The following is an 18,701-nucleotide window of genomic DNA, read 5'->3' on the forward strand; positions in this document are numbered from 1 at the left end:
TTTTACGGGTCGTGCGCATGAGCCCGAAACAGGTGCCCGAGGTTTTGGTTGCTTGAGTTTTCATAGTGAGTTCTGGTTCGAGCCACACCCCGAGTGTCTTGATTTCGCGTTTCGGGGGGGGAATTTCCCCGAACACATCGGGCCAGAGTGCTGGAGGGATGGTCGTCCATTGTTTTCCTAGTAGCATCACCTCCGTCTTTGTCCCATTTAGTTTTAATGATGAGTTATTCATCCAGCTGTGAATTCCTGTGAGGCAGTTGGTCAGGTTTTCTGGATGGTCGATCAGCTGGGACAGGGAGACGACTAATTGAGTATCGTCAGCATAGCTCACCATTTTTATGTTGAATGGTGTTACCACGTCCTCAAGAGGGGCCATATAGACATTAAAAAGCGTTGGACTCAGGGAGGAGCCCTGAGGGACGCCGCTTGTGAGTGGGAGGGTGGATGAGTGATGATTATCGTCCCACACTTGGAAAGTGTGCCCTGTAAGGAAGGATTCAATCCATTTGATTGCTGTCCCGGTAAGTCCTGCATCCGCCAGTCTATGTAGAAGGACACGGTGGTTGACTGTGTCGAAGGCTGCGCTTAGATCCAGGAGGATCACTGCCACTGATCCTCCTGAATCCAATATGCCCCTTGCTTCCTCAATGACTGCGAGGAGTGCGGTGTCTGTTCCATGGCCCGGGCGAAATCCAGTTTGGGATTGTCTAAGCAAGTTGTTGGTTTCAAGGAACTGTGATAATTGTGTGTTTACCAGTTTCTCGGTGACTTTGCTGATACCAGGAAGTAGAGATATTGGTCTGTAGTTAGACAGGTCTACTGGGTCTAGCTGGGGCTTTTTTAAAAGTGCTTTTACCACCGCACTCTTCCAGCTGTCGGGGACAGTACCGTGGGCGAGCGAGCTGTTGATGAGATCCGTGACAGTAGGTACGATGACTGAGGCTACGGTCTTGAGGAACCTGATTGGTGCTGGATCCAAGGGTGACCCACTTTTCATTTTCGTTAGGGTTCGCTCAACCTCTAGGAAGGTTACTGGCCGGAATGTCGGTAGAACGGGGCGTAAGTTGCTTTCAGCCTGGTCAAGGAATGATCGGCTTTCCGTGTGGCTGGGGGGACCGGGGGGTGGGAGGGAGGTCAGGATGCGGGTGATTTTGTCATTAAAATAGTTCGCTAACTCATTACTTCTGTCAATTTTGGGGGTGTTGGAGGGGGAAGTGATGGGGACTTTGAGCAGCTCCTTTACAATTAAGAAGGATTCTCGGGCTGAGTTGGATGATTCTTGTATCCGCGTATCATAGTATGAGGCTTTGGCTTGTTTGATGGCCTCTTTATAGAGTCCTGACCGTGGACTGGTAAGCTTCTTTGTTGGCATGTTGCCAGTTTTTCCTCCAGAGCCTTTCGGCTTTTTTGCAATTTTTGCGGTGTATTCGGAGGTCCGCGGAATACCATGGAGCTGAGCCAGGTTTGCCGTTTTTGTCTTCCCTGGTTCTAAGTGGGAGTACTAAGTCTAGGGAGGAGGTGATCCAGTCCCTGAATTTTCTGTCTGCTGTAGCCGGGTCTTCTGCGTGTGCAGGAGTGGTTTTTTCAAGGGTCTTAGCCCATTCTTCCGTGGGGAGTCTGGACCAGGTCCTGTCCTTGCTGTAGGTGGGGGGTTTTCGGTGTTTCCTGAAAGTTCCAGGTAAATGGAAGGGGACTAGGAAGTGGTCTGTCCAGGGAAGGGGAAGGGCCTCCTTCGCTTGCATCGAGGGAGAGCTAGTGAACACCGGGTCCAATAGGTGACCCTTGATGTGGGTGGCTCCGGAGTTTAGTAGGCGGATGTCAAGTGCCGCTAGATCTTGGATCAGGTCATTAGCTACCGAGTCTACCGGGTCTTCCAGATGGATGTTCAGGTCCCCGACTATCAAAAAGTTTGATAGGGAATGGGCCTGGGTTGTGACTAAGTCTAGAAGAGAACAAGCGAAGGGGCCTGGAAGGCCGGGGGGGCGGTACACAAGTAATCCTGTTAGTGAATTGGTAGGGTTTAGTTTGAGGGTGAAATGAAGACTTTCTGAGTCGGTAATCTGCGCATCGTAGGTTTTACAGTGGAGATGTTCTCGATGAATAATGGCGACACCACCACCTCTGCCTATAGGGCGGGGTAGGGACTGAATGCAGTAGCCCCGTGGGGTTGCTAGTACCATGTCTGATTGAGAATGTGGACCGAGCCACGTTTCCGTGAGGAAGAGTATATCTATCTCCTGATCTTCTAGGAGATGGATAATCTGTGTCGCGTGTTTCGGAAGTGAGCGACAGTTCAGTGAGGCAAGTTTGAGGGAGGCGGGTTTGATAGGTTTTGTAGGGAGCGTGAGCTGGGCTGGCTTGCATAGAGAGCATCGAGTGAAAGGTCCATTTAGGTCATGGATGTAATCACAGGAGGAGGTAGGGGGTCTAAGGCTTAGTAGCTCTCTACGTGAGTAGCTTACCTTTAGGTAAGATGTTTCAGGCACGGGTTCTGGCCCTAGGCCCGGTCGTGCGCGGACGGGCGCAGACGGGCTTGCCTTAGGCGCGCCTTCGGCACGCAAACGGCGCTCCCGCTGCGCTCGTCCGCTGCGCTGGTATGGCCGGCACATTTGTAGTCCTTGGGGTGGGCGTGGCCTCGCAGTGGGCGTGGCTTAGGCCTTGGGCGTTCCCTGTCTCAGCGCAGACCGCTGTCTCAGGGAAGAGTGAGGAGGGCTGTGTCAGCGCGTGGTGTGAGCGCTTGAACAGGTGAGCTCCTTGTTTTTAAAAAACACAAATTCGGCGCAATACAAGTTTTAAAATGCAATTTTGGTCAGCACAGTCCTCCGGCTTCCGCCTCAGAGGATGAAACAAATAATAATGGTGAACGCTTGGTTTCTAGCGTTTTTGTAGTCCTTGGGGTGGGCGTGGCCTCGCAGTGGGCGTGGCTTAGGCCTTGGGCGTTCCCTGTCTCAGCGCGGACCGCTGTCTCAGGGAAGAGTGAGGAGGGCTGTGTCAGCGCGTGGTGTGAGCGCTTGAACAGGTGAGCTCCTTGTTTTTAAAAAACACAAATTCGGCGCAATACAAGTTTTAAAATGCAATTTTGGTCAGCACAGTTCTCCGGCTTCCGCCTCAGAGGATGAAACAAATAATAATGGTGAACGCTTGGTTTCTAGCGTTTTTGTAGTCCTTGGGGTGGGCGTGGCCTCGCAGTGGGCGTGGTTTAGGCCTTGGGCGGTCCCTGTCTCAGCGCGGACCGCTGTCTCAGGGAAGAGTGAGGAGGGCTGTGTCAGCGCGTGGTGTGAGCGATGGTGTGCACGCGCATAGATCACATGAACTGTATGCGTGCTGTCCAGTATGTGACATCCCTACTTAACGATCCCTGTCGGCATGAATATAGTTATGTGCAAAAGATATCAATACCTCTGAAATGTATATACCGATAAGGCAGAGTGCTCCAAATGAGTAGGCTGTAACAATTCCTGACACATAAAAGAAAGTGGTTACAGAACAGTAATATTCCGTTCAAACACGCTCAATGGACAAAGTATCAAAAAGGCACCTTACCTATCATGTGCAACTCTTTACGTATCGGAATCTAAAAAGAAAACCTAGACTAATTTGAGAAAACATCCTATAAGTCAATCTGCATTGGCGTTCATAAACAAAAATTGACCAACAGAACTCACCGGCGCATGGTTAGTGACGTCCGTGTACCATGTGACCCCTAACTAGACCAGGGAACGCCCATGTGTGGTTCCGAACGATAGAACTTTATTGACCAATGCGGTTGCAAATGAATTAACTTTATTGTGCATTTCTGCAATTTTAAACGGAACATAAGTCCTCATGGTTTTCGAGTGTTTCAACGGCGAGACAAAGTGAGCAACTAAGCCCACACAGTGACAGGCATGGGGAGACAAGGCACAGATAGCGGGCGGAAAAAGGAAAGTTGGGGGACAAAGAGAGCAAGACAAACTTACACAGTAACCGGCACAGGGAGAAAGACAAACACAAACAGTAACAGATACAAGGAGACAGGAGACACACACACAGTAACAGGCACAGAGAGAAAAGACATGGATAGAGATGGCGGACGCAACAAGACAGACAGCCGAGGCAAGGAAAGGAAAGACGCGACAGACAACACATAGAGCAAGATTTAAAAGGAAGCCGACGAATGCGCCGACAAATAAGACGCATGACAGGTTAACGGCGGTAGAAGAACGTTACGACGGGCACGTAGAAAGAAGCTGTGAGAAAAACACACAGCCAAAAGACAAACAGTCTAAAAAATACAGCGAAACAGAGGTGACAAAGGCAAATGGCCAAAGGGAAAGGGAAAAACAGGAGAAGAAGAACGTGAAGGAAACAAACTCTCGGCATTGCTGTGGCGGGGGAGAGGGAGCGCATTCCTTTGAAGTCTGATGTGGGGGGCGGGGGAGCGGCAGCCTTTGAAGTCTGATGCCGAGGCACAGACAAATGGTGGTGTGTGACGTGGCTGGCGGTGTGCACCCGCCTGTCTCACATGAACTGTGTCTAATCCGCCGCTTTGGTAGACTTTTCGGACCGCTTACTATAATCTCGCCGGAGCAATGTGCAAGTGCTTTGGCTCAGGCGAGACCTAAAAATAAATTTAGGAAGACAAACTGACTTTTGACCTCTGTCTTTGAAAGCCTGCAAATGTGGCAAGATAACAAGATTTAAAGGCATTTTTATTGCTCTTTCACTTTGTGAGCAATAAAGATGCCTTTAAATCTTGTTATCCTACTCACACTTGCTCTGCTTTCAGAGACAGAGGTTAAAAGTTAGTTTGTCTTACTACATTTACTTTTCATTCTGTGACTGAAGTCAGAGGATTTTAAACTCGCCACAAAGGGTGCGTAGTCCATAAAAATAGTTTGTCCTGAATAAATCTTGCTTGACAATGTGAGTGGGCGAGTGGATGTTTCGAGCCCTGCAGTATTTAATATGCTCACTCAAATTAGTTTTGTTTGGCAGAGTCAAATTAGATTTGTTTGGCAGAGTCTTCCATTAAAATAAATTAAATCTCGTCCGGAGTAGTCTGTTGCACCACTTGTCACTTCCCTCCATGCAAACACAATCATGCTGATTTCCTTTAGACATTTCAGGTCTAATTTGAACTAAGTTGGAGCCAGGGAGCTGCATTCATCACATCTTCAGGCCCGACAAGATGGCAGTATATTATATATATATTAACATTAAAGATGGAAAGAGGTGCTATACGGACTTCAGCCAAGCACTGCTTTGGCAAAGCTTAGTTAGGAAGAGGTGTGGCGCAGAGACCAAGGCGGCTGACTCCGGAACATGGAGGTGAAGGACTGGGTTTTTAGAACCCGGCGGCGCCAGGGATAACGCCCGATGCCTTCGAGTTCCCCTGCCTTGGCAAACAGAGACACGGGACACTTCTTGATGACGTCAAAGACCAAAGTATATTGGCTGCAACCAGGAACAGAGATCTACGAAGCACAACACGGGTGGTTCTCTAGAGACTGCACAAATTCAATGAGCGGAGCATGGTCTTTTATGCCAAAAATCACATTCCAAAGTAGCATCGATTACATACAGACCGACCAATCAGTTTGTGACATTTCAAAAGTAGCGCATGACGACAATCCCCTTTTCCGTTGTCCAGCCCACCAGAAATGACCAAGCACATTTCATTTTCCTGTTTGATCAGGCCGGACAAACCCATCATAAAACCTCAACCCAAATCAATGATTATGTCGTAAAGGAAGGAGCAGAAACAGATTGGAAGCAAGATAGAAAGGTGGGTGCAGTGTGCTGTAAATTACGGTATGTCCTGCTTTTTGATCTTTATCTAACCAGCTGCTTAACAAGGAACTGGCTTAGCAAGGTCAGCCTCGGGCAAGGGAGTCAGTTCGGCCAGGTCATTCAGAAGTCAGCTAAGGTGTACGTGTCCCAAGGACTCGCTCGGCCGCAATCATCGGCCTATGTGAGGGCAACCACCCAAAATGGCTGCCGTACACAAAATGGAACCCGAAGGTTCAAACGAAAACCCTGAATACATAGTGTTCTCATTGATCGATTAATGCGAAAACACTCATACATACCGCACTCATGATTTGCGGTCCGCTGACACCAAAATCGTCTATTTCCGATGATCTTTATTTAACGGGTTCGGAACCACCGAACCTCAGACCCTCAATCTACGGAACTACAGAGGTTCACGGTTCGATCGCCGGCAGTAGCACCATGTGAGTCTGGGCAATAGCTTGCTTAGTCTTCCGGACTGCCCCTAGCGCCTTGACGCTCTTGGGTAAATGTTTGCGCTTTACAAATACTGGTAATATTATTATTATTATTACTATAGCTTTCTCTTCACATATCATGCATTAATTAGGCACAGCAAGCAGATTTTGACGTAATTCTTGCTCAGCTACTGGCTCAATATTTTAATATGAGCCACAGTCGACTGACCACAAAAATGAAGAGAGTGCCCGGGAGGCAGCCCACATTGAGGGAAGGCCAGTCCCTATGGAGACAGATAAAGCAGGGAGGTATGCAGTATTTTTTGTAGCCAGAAGGCTCAGCGGCATTCCGAACACTTCCGATTACTAAATATAGAAATCCAGTTTCGAGTGGCATTCTTCTGAGGGAGGAAAGGCATTAGCTAGGGGCGAGCTTAAGCGTGCAGTGAGCGTATGGGTGGAGCGACGTTGCAAACGTTCCCGGCTGACGCCCCAACCTTGGCTGACGAGTAATTTCTGGTAAAACACTTAAAGATCTCCATGTCTGTTCCAGACCCTCGCTGCTTCCCCTAAACTGAGATCCCCTGCTCAGGATCTCTCAATTGCACGTGACAGAAGAGGGGTTGACAATACCACCAGTTCGCTGGACGAGGCGAGTACTGTTTGAAATAGATATCTGGCCGTACGACTTTTCTTCACTAAATATATTTTAAAAAGTATGTTATTTTGGTACCAGTTTTCCAATATTTTGTTGACTTTCATAAATCTGAAATTGTTTACTACCGGGAAACCTCATTGTTTATTCAGTCTTCTGCTGCTTGGAAAGGAACTTTTAAACAAAAGAGTTCTCCAAAACAACTGATCAGGAATGCAATCGTAAGGACATTGTACTCAACTGGTGCTTCTCAGCCTTTAATGGAAGTGAGGTATCGGGTGCGTGGAGCGTGGACAAGTTAGGAGGCAACAAACAAGAGCAAAACAGTAGTGAACCAATAGTAAGTAACTGGCAGGAATAATGTTGTGTTGGTGAATACAGCACGTCTTCCAGACAGTGCATGCGTGCTGCCTAGGATCAACCTAAAAAGATATTTTGTGATCACAAAGTTTGACAGGTGCCATCCGAGCTACCCTGGTGTGTGCACACTTTGACTGCTTGAGAAATCAATCAATCAGATTTGTGAATACCCTTCAGGGTCAACATGCGCTTTACTAATACACATTATGTTCTGTCGGATAAAATCTTGTGGCTCTGGGGAGACTTGTTATCACCTTTGTACATTGCAGATCTAGATGTTATGTATTACCTGTTAAGAGGTATTCTGAATTCATAAAACTATTTTACATTACTGTTGGCATCCCTGCCTGATGCCCTGATGGGATCACTGATGATAATCTTGCATGGGTTGTCCATAAATGCAATCTTATTTAATGTGGTCACAATTAAAACCCTATTAATATTAGTAGCTTGAGATGATTTCGATTGAGCATTAGTAGATGTTATTTCACACCTATCATGTACTGATAAATTGGAATGCTTCTTAGGGAGGTGTGGACAAGTGTCTACATTGAATCTGTTGCGGCCGGAGGCTAGAGCTTTATTCATGACCTCTCCATTTAACAAAGAATTGTGTCCTGCAAAACTAAAGCACAATACTGATCTGTGCTTAGTTTGCCTATATATATTACACAATTATATTCAGCCTAAAAGCAATTCAAGACAACTCAGTGTGCAGAATGGAGTTGTACAAAGTTCCTTGCTCACTTGCTCTAGAGAGCTGAAGTCTGAGCATAGGGGTGCCTAATCTAACCTGACTTGTCTGCCGAACAGTTCATTTCCAAAGAGTTTTATCTGTGTCTCATTGTTTCTCACTTTTGTTTAGGAATGGGACTTGGATGGCGTTGGCTAGCTGTCTTGTGCTGTGCACCTCCATTTTTCATGTTGGTCTTCATGTGCTTTATGCCTGAAACACCTCGGTTTCTAATGAAACAGAATAAATACTCTGAAGCATTGGCTGCGTTAGAGTTCTTGAGGGGACCAGACGTTGACCATGAGTGGGAATGCAGTCAGATTGATGAGAGCACACAGGACCAGGTAATGTTTTGCTTTGGGGGTTATGTTATGCATCACCACATGCAGGATTACACCATTGTGTCTCTTCTGTTTCCTCTCTTTAGCACTGTGAGAGGGCCTTAGAGCAGCATGTAGTGTCATATATGCACCAACATAACACATCTGTCAATCTGTTTGTGTAGGTCCCTGCATGTTAGTTGGCGTATATTGGTGTACGTTGCCTGCTGATCTATGTCTGAAGGAAATATTGCTGTATTCTGCATATTTGTATTACATTGCACACCAGGTGATTCATGGATTGCACAACCTTCTTGCAATCAAAGCTTGGATCTGGTACCAAAAGTGATACCTTCGATCAACTGAGTCCCATCAATGGGCCATTCAGTAAAGTGCTTTGGAGCCTCAACGAGAGATAAAATAGTGCTATAGAGATTGTGAAAAACCTGGAGTTTCTGCAGTGTCCCTCCAATTTATGCCCCTATTTTGACTACTAGATACTGTTTTTCTGACTCATTGTGCCCTGGGCTCTGCTAACCAGACCCAGCTAACTGTGCTCTGTGTAAAAGACTCATGGTAATTAGGTATGGTTATAATTGGTACTGGCAACCTACCTGTAAGTCCCTAGTATATAGTAGGGCATGTAGGGTTAAAGGCCCAGTAGATTTAATACACTTAAGTGTGCACTGATGTGTTGCCTGCTGTCATTTTAAAAGCAACCCGCTTTTCAGGCTTCTTTTAAAACAAAATTATATGAAAATGTGATTTTGGAATTAAAAGTAATTCCAACGTCTTAAACTACCTTATTGTTACATATGTCACCCCTAAGTTCCCCCCTAGGTGCCCCAGGGGTAGGGTGCCTTGTAACGATATGCAGGGACATTATAAAAGGAGTTTTATATGCCCTGGTGAGGGGAAAAACGGCCAATTCCGTTTTTTCCACATTTTAGTGCAATAGCTCCATAGGCTAACATGGGAAGGCTTTATTAATTATTAACAAAGTCTAACTATTGACAGGAGTGAGCTGAGAAGATAATTCAAATTGTTTAAATAATAGAATACATCCAACTACTTGTCAAGGTTAGATTTAGTATTAAATCTGTTTATTAAGCAGAAAATAAGCGCAACTCACCTCTCAAAAATCATCAGCGCCGGCCTCGAGAGGAGGCGGCCTGGGCCAAAGTCACTGCCTATACCTAATGTGCCGATACAGGGCCTACTTAGTCAACACAGCAAGCCGCCTACAACCCATCTGGGCCGGCCGCGTCAAAAGAGGTGCCATAGAGGTGCAAGCGGAGCCAATAATAATGCGAGATATTAACAGGAATCCCCAACACAGGACAAAACCCCCGGGGCACCTCCCCCCTCCCTCACCCTCCCCACTCCTTGTCCATCAGTCAAACATGGGGTAACAGATCATCCTTGCCTCTCTACGAGCCAGTCGGCGCCGCACATGCTGGGTTTCTGCGCTTGCGTGTGCGTGGCTTGGGCTCCGGGAGTGGGGTATCCGCAAGTCGCAGCAACCGCAGATATCGGGGGCAGCTCACTTCCCTAAATTCCCCGGTGAGCAGGGTGAGGAAGGGCTGCCATAGAGCTGCAAAGTCCGCCCCCCTCCCCGCTGCGGCCAACGACAGCTTCTCCATTCCCAGAATCGACCAGAGACGATGTAGCCAACCCAGTTGCTGCGGGGCCTGGACAGCCCTCCAGTGGGCTACTATATTCTGAACTGCTGCCCCCAGTGCCAGTGCGATCAGTTTCCCCCTCCAGGATTTCAGGGGGTACATGAGAGCGTTAGGGAGGCCCAGTATAATGTAGGCTGGAAATCGAGGTAGTTGCGTGACTAGGTGAGAGTCTATTAGATCTAGAATGGGAGTCCAGTATGGACGGAGTCTGTCACAACAAATGTTCCAACGTCCCCAGTTCCCCGCAGCCCCTCCAGCAGCGGTCACTAACCTGGGGATCCCACCGATGCAACCTCTCGGGTGTATGATACCAGTACGCGGCGACTTTGGTCATGGTCTCAGTGAGACCCATATGGTGTACGGAATGCCTGGCCCTGTAGTAAACCCCTTCCCATTCCTTCAATGTGAGTTGGCGCCCCAGGTCCCTCTCCCATCTAGTCCTTCCTGCATTATATGTGTGCATGTTGGTAGGGAGTAACTGTTCGTAGAGATCTGAGATTAATTTTTTGTCGGACGTGCGGGTCAGTAGCCACCTCTCATAGGGTGCGAGATGCCGTTGGGCGCCTGGCTGGACCGAGGGGTGAAGGGCCCAGTGTCTCACCTGCAGATACTGTAAGCGATCCGTCTCGGCAATGCCATAGTCCTCTTTCACTTTGTGGAACGGAAGGATGCCCTTGAGGTCAAACATGTGTCCCACATCCCTGCAGGGGGTCGCTCTCCATGCCGCGTATGCCCTAGCGTCCAAGCCCGGTGTGAAGTCCGGGTTATCGAAGATCGGAGTCAGCGGCGATGGAAAGGAGGTCAGCCCTTTAGCCACGGCCACCCTGTCCCATACCCGGAGGACTGTGCTCGTGATCCTTGAGGCATACAAATTGGGGGGTCTATGGCACCGTGGGAGGAATGGGACACCCTGCAGTGGGCGACCTGCTACTGCCTGGTCCTGAAAGAGCCAGTGTTTACCCGACTCTAATTGGTCCACTCCACCAGCGTGCGCAGTTGTGTCGCTTGAAAGTATAACCTGAGGTTGGGTATTCCGACTCCCCCGTGCTCAGGGGGCAAAGTAGCAATAGTGTGCTTGAACCGCGGGCGTCTGCCGTTCCAAATAAACCGCGTTAACTCCGATTGGGTCCTTTGAAGCCACCCGGTTGGGGGCCGCAAGGGAAGCGTCTGGAACAGGTACAGAATCTGGGGCAGCAATGTCATTTTAACAGCCGCGATCCGGCCAAGCCAGGACAGCGTGAGCGGTTTCCAGCGCTGTAGCTGGTCTCGGATTTTCTTCGTGAGGGTCTCGTAGCTGGTCTCCGCGGTGTCCTGCACCGTTGGGGTCAGGAGGACGCCCAGATAGGAGATGGCAGTGGCGGACTCTCTGCGCCATCGGCTCCATATAGAGTGCGAACAGGAGGGGGGAGAGTGGGCAGCCCTGCCGGGTGCCTCTGCCAATATCAAATCTCGGAGAAGTATGGCCATTAACTCGCACTGCCGCATTGGGTCGGCGGTAGCAGTTAAATATACGGTGTCGGAGGGTTTCTCCGAACCCGAAGTGCCGTAGTACCTGGTCAAGGTAAGGCCAGTGCACCCTATCAAATGCTTTTTCCGCATCGATAGTGAGGAGCATACAGCCTGGCCTTGTACGTGAACCGGCTTCGATGAGGTGGAGGACCCGCCGGGTATTGTCGCTAGTCTGCCTTTGGGGGATGAAGCCCGACTGGTCAGGCTCTACCAATTGCTGCATGTACGGTGCTAGGCGACTCGCGAGGATGCCGGTGTAAAGCTTCAGATCCACGTTCAGCAAAGAGATAGGCCGGTAGGAGCCGCAGGCGGCTGGGTCTCGTCCGGGTTTGGGGATCACCGAAATGGCCGCCTCAAGTAAGTCCGGGGGGATGGCACCAGGCTGGTCAAACGTGTTAAACAGGTCACGCAGGATAAGGGACAACCTGTGGGCAAAATGTCTTATAGAAGGCCGCGGTATAGCCATCCGGCCCTGGGGATTTCCCCACTTTAAGGCGGTATATCGCCGAAATGACCTCCTCTAGACCAATGGGCCGATCCAAGAATTCCGCTTGCGCCTGAGTTAGGGAGGGAAGCGTCGCTCCTTGCAAATAGTTCAGTCCGGCCTGCGGGTCGAGGCCATCTGCATCGTAGAGGGCGGCGTAGAAGTTTCCAAAGGCCGCCGCTATAGCCGCGTCCTCCGTGATCTGGGTGCCTCGGGCGGACAGGAGGGAGCGTACTTGCCGCCTCTGATCCTGTGCCCGTAGCCTGCTCGCTAAGAGCTTCCCACAGCGGTCACCCCCGGTGTAGTATGCGTGCTTGAGGCGCATGGCAGCGTATTCGGCCACATCCTGATCCAGGGCAGCCAGCATCTTCCGTTCGGTGCACATCTGGCGCCACGCCCGCACGGCCCCAGTGCGCTGGTGCATCTGCCCCAGTTCAGCCACCCGTTGAGTGAGTTCGTCTCTCTTCAGCGCCCTCTCTCTATTGTTAGCGGTGGCAATAGATATGATCTCACCGCGGAGGACCGCCTTGAGTGCCGCCCATTGTGTGGCTTTAGTTGTGTCTCCATTCGCGTTGTGCGTTAAGAATTTAGCGATCGCGGTCTTGAGCCTTTCTTGTGTGGCTGGGACCTGTAGAAGCCCGTCTCGGAGCCGCCAGTGTCGCTGAGGTGTCGGTGTGGGTGCAACCTGAAAGGTCGCCACCACAGGTGAGTGGTCAGACAATGAGGCCGGAAGTATCTCTACGTCCTCAACTTGGCCTGTTAGCTGGGAAGAGCACAAAAAATAGTCCAACCTTGCATAGGTCTTGCGGGCCGCCGAGTAGTATGTGTACGCTGTCGCGGACGGATGGGAGTGTCGCCATAGGTCAGTGAGGCCTAGATCCGAAATATGTGCATGTCCCGTCGCCGAGAGCGCCCCCACCTGTCCGAACCTTTGGCCTGAGCGGTCTGCCGTGTTGTGGAACACTAGGTTGAGATCTCCACCAATTAGTAAGTGCGGGTACGTGGTGGCCGTGGCTGCCTCTAGTGCTGTGCGTAAGAACCTCTCTTGTCCTTCGTTCGGCGCGTAAACTGTACCCACCAGTAATGTTTGCCCCGCTACCTGAAAACTATGGACAAGGAGCCGCCCCTTGATCTCAGCCTATTTCTGTAGGACCCTCCCCTCAAAGGATTTAGCTACTAATATTGCTACCCCTGCTACCTTTTTCTGAGTGGAGGAAAAAAACTGCCAAGGGAAGGAGCGCGATTTAAGTCTGTGATGGTCCTTAGACACAAGGTGTGTCTCCTGTAGGAGGCAAATGTCAGCTTTCGAGTGTTCCAGGAAGGACAGTATCGCCTTGTGCTTGACTGGGTTGTTGAGGCCCCGCACATTAAGTGTAAGTATACTCAGGTGGCGAGTCATGGCGGGCGCAGTGTGAAGGAAGCTAAGGCCAGCACCCGGGCTGCGGGTGTGGGTTGTAGGGTGACCCCTCGCTCGACGCAGGTCCGGCTGCCAATCCCATCTGCAAGGTCAAAATCCCCTGGACAAGGAGAGCTCCCCCCTCTCAATTCCCCCCCAACCCAAACATTCGCAACACCCCCCTCCCATCCCGCCCCATTGTCCCAACCATGAAAAAAACACGGTCCAACATAGTCCCAAGTCCAGTTAGCAGTTCACTGAACCCGTGGTAAGGTATGTCCTTGGTGTGAAGGCAATGGCAACGGTGCGTGTGAACCGACCCGTCCCCCCATCCACAGCCGTAGATGAAGTATTAGGGTCTCAGTCGGGGAAGTGTGTGGAGTCCAAAACCTCCGCCCCCGCCGCCGGCTCAAGCGGTCCCGGCCCTACTGCACTCATCCGGGCCATAACTCCATCGGTTCGGAGGTCAGCCGCTGTCTTGTTTCACCAGGCCCTGTGCTACCGTCTCCACCGCAGCTCGTTGACCCTCCTCTATCTCCGTCGCTGCAGGGCGCCTCGGCCTGCGACGGAGCCGTTGCTGCCTCCATCGCCCGGGGGCCTCCTCACTGGCAGCGCCTTCCCGCGTGGGTTCCTCGTCCTCTGCTGGTTCCTCAATGTCTAGCAGGGTGCAGGCCTCCCTGAGGGAGCGCAGTTGGTGAAGGTTGTTGCCTAGCCTAAACACCAGACGGAAGGGGTGACCCCAGCTGTAGGAGATATTACGCTTTCGTAATTCCGCCGTGACTGGCCGAAAGGTGCGTCGCTTCTCCAGGGTAAGAGCGGCAAGGTCCTGATATAGAGTTGGGGAGTGTGTACCATAGGTGATCTGCGCCGTCTGGCGTGCCTTGGTAAGGATCTCTTCTTTTGTCCTGAAGTCCTGCACACAGACCAGAATGTCCGCTGGGTGGGCTGCGTTAGTCCTAGGCGGGCCCGTCCGGTGGGCCCTCTCCAGTCGGCCCTGTCCAGTCGCAGGGGGGAGTCCGCCGGCCGGCCCAGAATGTGATTGAACAGTCCCTGAGTGAACTGAAAGAGATCTGCCGTGTCGGGGGACTGCTTTACTCCCCTGATTCTGATGTTGTGCCGCCTGGAGCGGTTCTCCAAGTCTTCAGCATGTGTTTGGAGATCCACTTGCTGGTCATGGATGCGAACTAACTCCTGTTGTAGCGCCTCTATCTCCGCATCCCGCACATCACTCTTGGCCTCTAAGTCCGCCACTCTCTCACCAATGGCATCGGTGTCTCGGCGCACCTCTTTTATTTCCTCCTGGAGTTCTTTCTTTAAGGCGTGAATGTCCTCCCGCAGACCGGTAAAGAGGGACTCCAGAAAGGACCGCGTGACAGGGCCCTCGGGATCCGTCTTCCCCAAGGACGGAGAGGCTGAGGCCTTCTTCTCGGCGTCCACCCGGTGACCGGCTGCAGCAGCCTCCGTCCGCTTCCCCATCGTGCCAGGGGTGAAGAGCTCTTTTATGGAACGATCCTTCCGAGGCCTCCCGGTGGACATGTCCTCACTAGACCCCCCTCGGGGCACAGATCAGCTGCCGTCGGCGGCTCGAGGGTTCCAAAACCTCTAGTGCGCCGAGGTCCCACAGCGCCCGGCAAGCCGGCGGCCCAGGGCCCACTGGGCCACACGGGAGGGCAAGACGCCGGACCAGGTCCAGTCACAGAGCAGCGGTCCGCCGCCAGGGAGCCTGCGTGGCCATGGGATTGCTAGCAACAGCGCGGGCAGAAGGAGCTTTAGGCGCAGGGAGCCCCCCGCGCGCAACACCCACGTGTGGTCACTCCTCAGTCTCCTTCCACCTGCAGTTGTCCCATGAGCAGCAGGCCTTTGCTGCCCGTCGTCCGACCCACAGCCTGGGCCGATGTATGGTACTGTTCCTGTACCCGGCGGGTGCCGTGTGGTAGGAGCAGGGCCGTAGGAGAGGGCCCGCCAGTGGGGGGTGAAGGCTAGGCCCGTGCAAGGCGCGCTCTGGATCCCGGCGCTGTGACACACAAAATGGCGGCCCCCGTGATCTCTTAAGGCCGCCGGTGTTGCAGGGGAATGCAGGCGCCCCACAGCGTGCGAGGGGTCCGGCGCCGCCACAGGTCCGCCCCCGTCGTCCCCGCCCCGCCGATTCCGTCTGGCAGATTGCTGGGAGGCCGCTCGTCCACCCCCGCTCCTCACCTCCGACCGCAAGTCGGTCAAGCCAGGCGCCTCTGCCCGCTCCCCTGGCGCTCTCCAGGAGTGTCTGTTGCTTGCAGGGATGTGCACCTATGGAGCTGGGGAGGAACAGCAGGTCCGCAGAAGCCCCTGCTAAGGAACCGCGGGGGGCCTCGCGCACCGCAGCGCGGGTCGGACCTGCCGTCACCTCAGTCGCCGGTCCGGGGTGCTTCAGGGGCGGCCTCCGGACTCCGCCCAACACGGCCTCGCTCTCGTTGCTCCGCTCCCTTCAGGCCCCAACGGCCGCTGCAACACCGGGAAGGCCCGGCGGGAACAGGGCGCCGCCGGTCGGCAGCACCGACAGTCAGCACCTCCGCTGCAGCAGCGCCGTCACCGGGCATGCCAGGGAACCACTCGGGCCGGGATGGATGCTGAGATTGTGCTAGTAAACGGCGGCCAGCGGCGGGAGCTCAGCAAAGCATGTCCGCTCACACCGCCATCTTGGCCACGCCCCCCTCAAGGTTAGATTTAATACAACTATGACAGAAAAGAAGTTACAGAATATGCTTTTCTTTTGTGCCAACATCCAGCCTTCTAGATGCCTCTCCTGATTGACTGGCCTTAGACAGGCAGAGCCAAACTGCTCTGATGAGGTGTGAAGTGGCCTGCCTTGAGACAGAGCAGACATTTGGTGGGAGGAGAACCGCTGCTGCCAAGCACAGGACAGGAAGGGGGCTGGGTTGCTAAACTGATCTTCAAAGAGAAGAAGACCGTTTAGGACAGGACCCTTGCTCACCCCGTTATGTGCTCCCCCAGCCAGGTGCAAGCCCCAGTAATTGGTTGGGTTAGCCAGACCCTGAGCTCTAGGAGAGATTGTCTGCAATTTAAACATTAATGAAGAGTGCTTTCTTGGACAAGAAAATGGCACACTTTGTAGGAAGTCACACCTGAGGATGGTACCTTGTACCCATTGGTCAGGGGTGCCACCCTCCTTGTCATCCCAAATAGGGGAGAGCTGCCCAGCAACTCCAATCCCTGCCTTGAAACTACAAGAAAAAGGTCTGCCCTGCTGGACCCTTGGACTGTGCAAGAGAGTATCGCACCTACAAGGATTGCACCTGCTGCACACTTTGGTCCTTAACCCAAAAATGATTTTGCCTTTTTGTGGAAGTTGGAGTGGACTCCCTGGAAGCAACATTGTAGAGGAGCTCCACTTGCATCATCACCATCAAGAACAACCCAACTGACCACCTTCAACTGGACGTTTAAGAATTTGGCACGGTCCATTGTGGGAACTGTAGTCCCAACGTCCCAAAGAGCAGCTCAGAGAATCTGGAACCTTGGAATGGTGGTGTGGTCACTATGGAACTCCAAAAGGACCTTCTGGAAGAAGATACAGAAGTTTGAAATCATTTGGATAATTTTTGGTAAAAAGCTCCATAAGTTAACCGACCCGTCATCAAGAGTCAAGCTGGCAATTTCGAACTGCGACCCAGCCTGAAATTCAGGTTTGACCCCCCCCCCCCGAAGCTCTTCGTAAACGAGACTGAGGCATGCCACTGAAGCAAGCTGTCGTTGTCGAACCCGTCCTACAGAGGAGGCTCTCTTGACGTGAACAGAAACATCTTGAAAAAAGTGACTACATCAGAAGGTAAAAACTTGACCAGGCCTTACCGCTCATTGTATCCAACGTGCACTCCATCACGGTCAGCCTGAAACTTTTACTTTTGTCCCGGTCAAGGGTGATCAGATTTCCTAAAGTGGAGCTTTTGGATTATAGGCACTGTTTATTATTTCAAAAAAATCCTCTCCGGTTCCCTACATTAGATCTTTGTCATTTTGCTGTTATTATATTCATAAAAATATTTCCTATTTTTATAAATTGGTGTTGGATTTTTTACTAATTTATTTTATAGGTGTTTTTAAATGCTTTAAACTCGTCTCTTAAGTTAAGCATGACTGCTCCCTAGCCCACTACCAAGGGAAAAGCAAGGGAATAATTTATTGAGACCTTGAGTGGGCCTTATATTGTGGTAGTGGCCTTATTACTAGTGGTAGGTACCTACTTACACCCACTAAGAAACCACCTTCTAACAGATATTAGTGATAATATAGGTCTATGTGTGAATGGATGGTGTCTTCATGCGTGAGTGCACTATACTAAAGTCAAATCTATTGGCTTAGGCAAAGCTTTTTTTTTCAAGCCTTTGTGAAATACCTCACCTAAAGCAATGTATAATATAAGTGTTGATTTGTGATGTGACAGGCCTCTGGAAGGGGGCTTCCAAACATATGTTAGGAAAGCTAAAACCAAAGTCATTTTTAGGTCTCGTGTCGATTAACCCGCGCATAAGCGCGGTCTAGCCAGAGACCTTTTCTCAGCGACACAGCTTTCCAGGAGACAGGAGCTGGCCACGCGCATCCCAAAATCAGCGATTGGAGAGGGCCGCACGCGCACTCTGTGGCCATCTCCTGTCTCCTGGAAAGCTCCACCACACACACAGCCACACCTCCCCCTGCATGCATGCGCACACACAGAGACACACACACACACGAACGCACACACACTTACACACATACAGAGACCCCCCCCGCCGACACACACAGACACCAGCGCACCTACACACACGCACGCACACACACATACAGAGACCCCCGCCCCGCCGCCGCACACATACACACACACAAGCGCACCCCCCTTCCCCCCTACAACTATGGCTCAAGTGTGCGAGCCGAGGTGGTCTGCAGCAGACCTGCCCCTGCGCCGAAACGCTATATTACCTGTCTGCTTCCCGCCGTGGCTTGCTTCAGCGTTTCTTCCCATATCTCCTCAGTTGAACGAGCTATGGTGACTTTAAACCGCTCTTCCCATTTCAGCGACCTACTTCCTATATATTTCCAGCAGCCAGTGGCAGGCTACGGCGGCCAAGGCCAACGTCCGTGACGTCACCCTGTCTCTGCCATAGAGCTGCGTGGATTTGTGTACATAGGCGATGACCCTGGCTTTGCTGAAGGGGAGGAGCTTATTGCTTCAGAGGCGTGGAGAGCATGGTGGGACATCCAATATGCGAGTCACGAGGAAAGAGGACCAGCATCTTGTTACGGTTGGGAGGAGCCGTACAGCAAACATGTGACTGCCTGACTCATGGATGAGAAAGCGTGACCAGAAAACAGTTTAGTG

The 18,701-nt window shown here is 51.5% G+C and overlaps 1 protein-coding gene across 2 annotated transcripts in view; it reads left to right on the forward strand.

Moving 5' to 3' along the window:
- Positions 1-18,701, forward strand: part of SLC2A8 (solute carrier family 2 member 8) — a 136,624-nt gene that overhangs the window by 94,429 nt on the left and 23,494 nt on the right. For both annotated transcript variants that reach the window (XR_015295856.1, XM_086920958.1), the window contains exon 5: positions 8,090-8,301. Coding sequence is in view for 1 of the 2 variants with exons in the window: in XM_086920958.1 (XP_086777084.1) it covers positions 8,090-8,301 (212 nt within the window). In the remaining variant the exon portion in view is untranslated. The remainder of the gene's footprint in view (positions 1-8,089; positions 8,302-18,701) is intronic.

Source organism: Lissotriton vulgaris, chromosome 5 (genome assembly GCF_964263255.1).
Source record: "Lissotriton vulgaris chromosome 5, aLisVul1.2, whole genome shotgun sequence".
NCBI classification, from domain to species: domain Eukaryota; kingdom Metazoa; phylum Chordata; class Amphibia; order Caudata; family Salamandridae; genus Lissotriton; species Lissotriton vulgaris.